General features: G+C 38.2%; 1 protein-coding gene across 1 annotated transcript; it reads left to right on the forward strand.

Moving 5' to 3' along the window:
• Nucleotides 1-137: 137 nt before the first annotated feature.
• Nucleotides 138-2,261, forward strand: LOC121966534 (interleukin-17 receptor A-like; the record flags this gene model as incomplete). Its single annotated transcript, XM_042516614.1, has 3 exons — nt 138-284; nt 418-539; nt 1,996-2,261. Coding segments are annotated over 3 exons (437 nt in total), but the record flags the coding sequence as incomplete, so codon positions are not given.
• Nucleotides 2,262-3,915: the final 1,654 nt, after the last annotated feature.

Raw genomic sequence — 3,915 nt, forward strand, 5'->3', positions numbered from 1 at the left:
TTCTTGTTGCTTATTGCCTGCTTATCATGTTTTTGAAAGAAATCAAGCAAAATTACGGTTTAAAGGGGGTTAATGAAGAAATAAATCAACAAAAAAAACATGAATGTGCATGGATAATGGTCTGTGTCTGTGTGCAGGTAACTGTTTGGACAGTGAATGGCTGGATGTGCATGAGTACACTCCCAGCAGTCCAGAGGGGTTTCGGGCGTCTGTGGACACTAGGTGGGATGAGACAGGACACCTGCAGCCGGTACTGATGGCCAACTGGATGATAAAGGATGATGGTGAGTCAGTGTGCCGTCTCAAGTGTTACATGGGAATGATATAAAATGCAAGAAGTGTACAAGGAAAGTTTGGATTTCTGTTAGGTGTGATGTAGTTAAGACAGGAAGTGAGCTGTGCTGTGTTTGTCCTCAGGCAGTATTGCTGCGCTGAATGCCACCGAGCTGCATGTCCTGGTGCTGTCCACCAACATGAACCTGTGTGTTCGATATACTTTCAAAGACAAACTCCCGATGAGGAGTCCATCAGGGGACAAGGTGGGTGGCTCACAACAACTGAAATAGCACTTACTGCGCCATTATCAAATGTCATAGCCATTATGATCTATATTTGTACATACAGGTAGCACATATTTTATTTTATCAAGATGACTCAGCCGTTCTTATGTCTGTCCATCCGTCCTCATGTCTGTCTGTCCTCATGTCTATCCGTCCCTCCATCCTCACATTCGTCCGTTTTTTCTCATGTCTATCCATCCCTCCTACCTCATTCCCGAAATTCCTCATGCCCATCCTCATGTCCGCCCGTCCTCACGTCCGCCTGTCCTCATTTATGTCCGTTCTTATCTTGTACAATATACCAAGAACCCCTTGAGAGAATTCAAGGGGAATTTTCAAATTTGGCACAAACGTCCATTTTTACTCAAAAATGTATTTGCCAGATTTTTGCGGTCAAAGGTCAAAGTCATTGTGACCTTGTCTGTCTCAGTCTCATTAACGGGATATGTCAAGAACACCATGAGGGAGTTTTTCAAATATGGCATAAACGTCCACTTGGACTCAACAATGAATAAATTACAATTTGGTGGTGATAGGGGAAAGGTCAAGGTCACTCTGACCTTGTCTGTCTCCTGGACTGACTATCTCAAGAACACCTTGAGGGAGTTGTTTTTTTTTTGTTTTTTTTTCAAATTTGGCACAAATGTCCACTTGGACTCAACAATAAACTCATTACAATTTGGTGGTCAAAGATCATGGTTGATGTGACCTTGCATCCTAGTCATTCTTGTGAATGTACTATCTCAAGAACGCCTTGGGGGAATTTGTCAAAGTTTTACACAAACGCCGTCTTGCCGTCAAGAATTAACTAATACAAATTTGGTGGGTGAAGGTCAAAGGTCATGGTCACCGTGACCTCATAAAACTGTGGCCCAAACTCAAAATTTGTTTGCTAATTATTAAAAAAATTTAAAACTGTAGTTTGTGAATATGTCCTGCTGTTAATATCATAGATCATATGATCAATACTGGACCTGATCCAGGTTCAACTTTTTTCATCAGAGACGTGTGTTCAATCTATGGCTACAGCTACAATCAGCATTTAAAGAATATTTGAATTTATCATGTAAAGAATAAAACAGTGTACATGATACTTGATAAGAAACACTCGCTGAGATACACTGTTGTTTTCTTAATACTGACAGACATCATTTTCATGCACACTTCCCCTAAACTGGATCGTTTTTCTGATTTCAGTGTAGATGAAATGTGCAGCTGTACTATAGCAAAAAAATGAAATACATCAAGATCAGATAAATATAGCTGTATCGAAATATATTTATAAAGCATGGCTTTGGGCAAAGCCCAGCAGCACAGTTTTATATGTGGTAACAGTCTGTAATTGATCAAAACCATAGAAATACGATGAGTAGAAAGGACAGTCATTTTATTTCTATGGTCCAAACATTCAGACAGTATTGTTTTATGTTTTCAGTGGTCGTTCTCAGCTAACATGCTGGTGTTGGACCCTGGTCAAAAATACCATGTCTCTGTCTTCAACATCCCCAAACCAGAGATGGGTCACAGCATCTATGATGTCAGCGCTACTGTCAGCGTACCAGGTGAGTTGAGGTTGAAACCAAGCAGCAACCACTACGGTTAAAAAAAATGAAACCAACATGGAAGTTCCTCTAATGGCCACTAGAGGCTGGCTCCAAGAATCAGTCAATCCCCACAGCCCCCCATGCTAAACTGCACAACTTAACAGCAGAAATAATCATGTTTACAGCCGGGGACAAAGCTAATTGTCCACATTAATGACTCTACAGGCGTTGAATTTATATGTAAGTCTTATGTTTAAATAATATTATTTAGGCAAAAAGTTATGTCTAAATAAAGGCGTGGCCGCTTTGAGTAAAAGATGTGTGTCCTTCGTTGACATCACTAGCATGGTGACGTTGGTTTAGTTACATGATAATGGCGTAATTACAGATTTACAGAGTGTAGGCGTAGCTGTAGCTGTCTCCTCTTTAACGTGTTCAGTTTTTGAAAATGAATTTGTACGGCTTTGGTCGCCTTTAAATTTTGTTCAGGGTTTGAATGCACTAAAAAAACAAAACATTGGATATTCCATTTTTGCAGAAAGTACATTTTTGTTTAAAAAGTTTTGTCTGTTTGTCTGTTTTTCGATTGCAAAAATGAACTTTAGCATTGTCACAATTGATCATAGCTGTAATTGCACAGTGCAAACTAAGCTAGCAGCTAGCATTAGGGTTAGCTTCACGCTTTTGGCCAAATAATGTCACTACTGGCTTCAAAAATCAAAAGTGGTTGACAGCCAAGATGCCAAACTCAAGGCTTCAGAACGGGAATCCACAAATCAAGTGGTGACATCACCATGACTATGTCTGTCATTTTGTACAGTCTATGACCAGGAGGAGCTTCTGCTCTGTTCTTGCTCTTGTTACCGTTTGGTTGACGTTTTAAGTCAGTTTTGTTTTATTGTTTTAAATGTATTTCCACATTTGTATTTAAGTCTTTGTAACCCAAGCTAATTGACAAGAAGACAATGGAAGAATGCAATGAAGAAATTACCCCAAAATTAGCAAGAAGTCAATAAAAAGTATAAGAAATTATATGAAAATAGGTATTCAAAAAAACAAACAAAAAAAAAACATCACCACATAAAACCCCAGAACCAAACAAAACAAAACAAGAAAAACAAACACAAGGTAAACAAGACTTGGAAAGAGTGCTTGAAAAAAAAAATCCTGTAACAATTTTGTAATTTTAAAAATGTAATTATGATATTATTTAAAAATATTTTTTCCTGTTTTATCACTTGGCATTTTCTCCTTTGCCTTTTCAAAAATCATTTTCTAAATTTACTTATTTCTTGCAAGTGTAGGAACATGAAAGAACAAGCATGTGCTCAGGGTTCAAAGGTTTAAATACTTGTGAAAGGTGTCTCAATGCAACAAAAGAACACTGATGTCGCTCAGCGTTTTAAAGGGTTAATCAAACCCATCTCATTCCAGTTTTCTTAGTTTTGAAGTCTAAATAAAGTAGTTAACAGGAATATCGAGGATTATGTGCAGTTTATACACTGATATATGAGGTGTTTGAAATGATTACCAGATCAGCAGCTTTAAAGGTCGTAGGCGACAACTAAAAACAGAATACAGAGGAAGATGATTCATGCAACTCTTGTGCAATTTCCTCAAAAAAAGAAAAAAAGTTGCAGGTGAAATAAACAAACTAGGGTAGATTTTGTGCATCCGATGTTGTCTTCACTTTACAGAACTTTGAGTCATCTTGACTTGACATTAACTCTTTGAAACCTGGAGCAACACCAGTTTCCTTGTGCTGCATTCAGATGCCGTTCTCATACATTCAAACCTTTGAAACCTGGGCA

Source organism: Plectropomus leopardus, unplaced genomic scaffold (assembly GCF_008729295.1).
Source record: "Plectropomus leopardus isolate mb unplaced genomic scaffold, YSFRI_Pleo_2.0 unplaced_scaffold24952, whole genome shotgun sequence".
NCBI lineage: Eukaryota > Metazoa > Chordata > Actinopteri > Perciformes > Serranidae > Plectropomus > Plectropomus leopardus.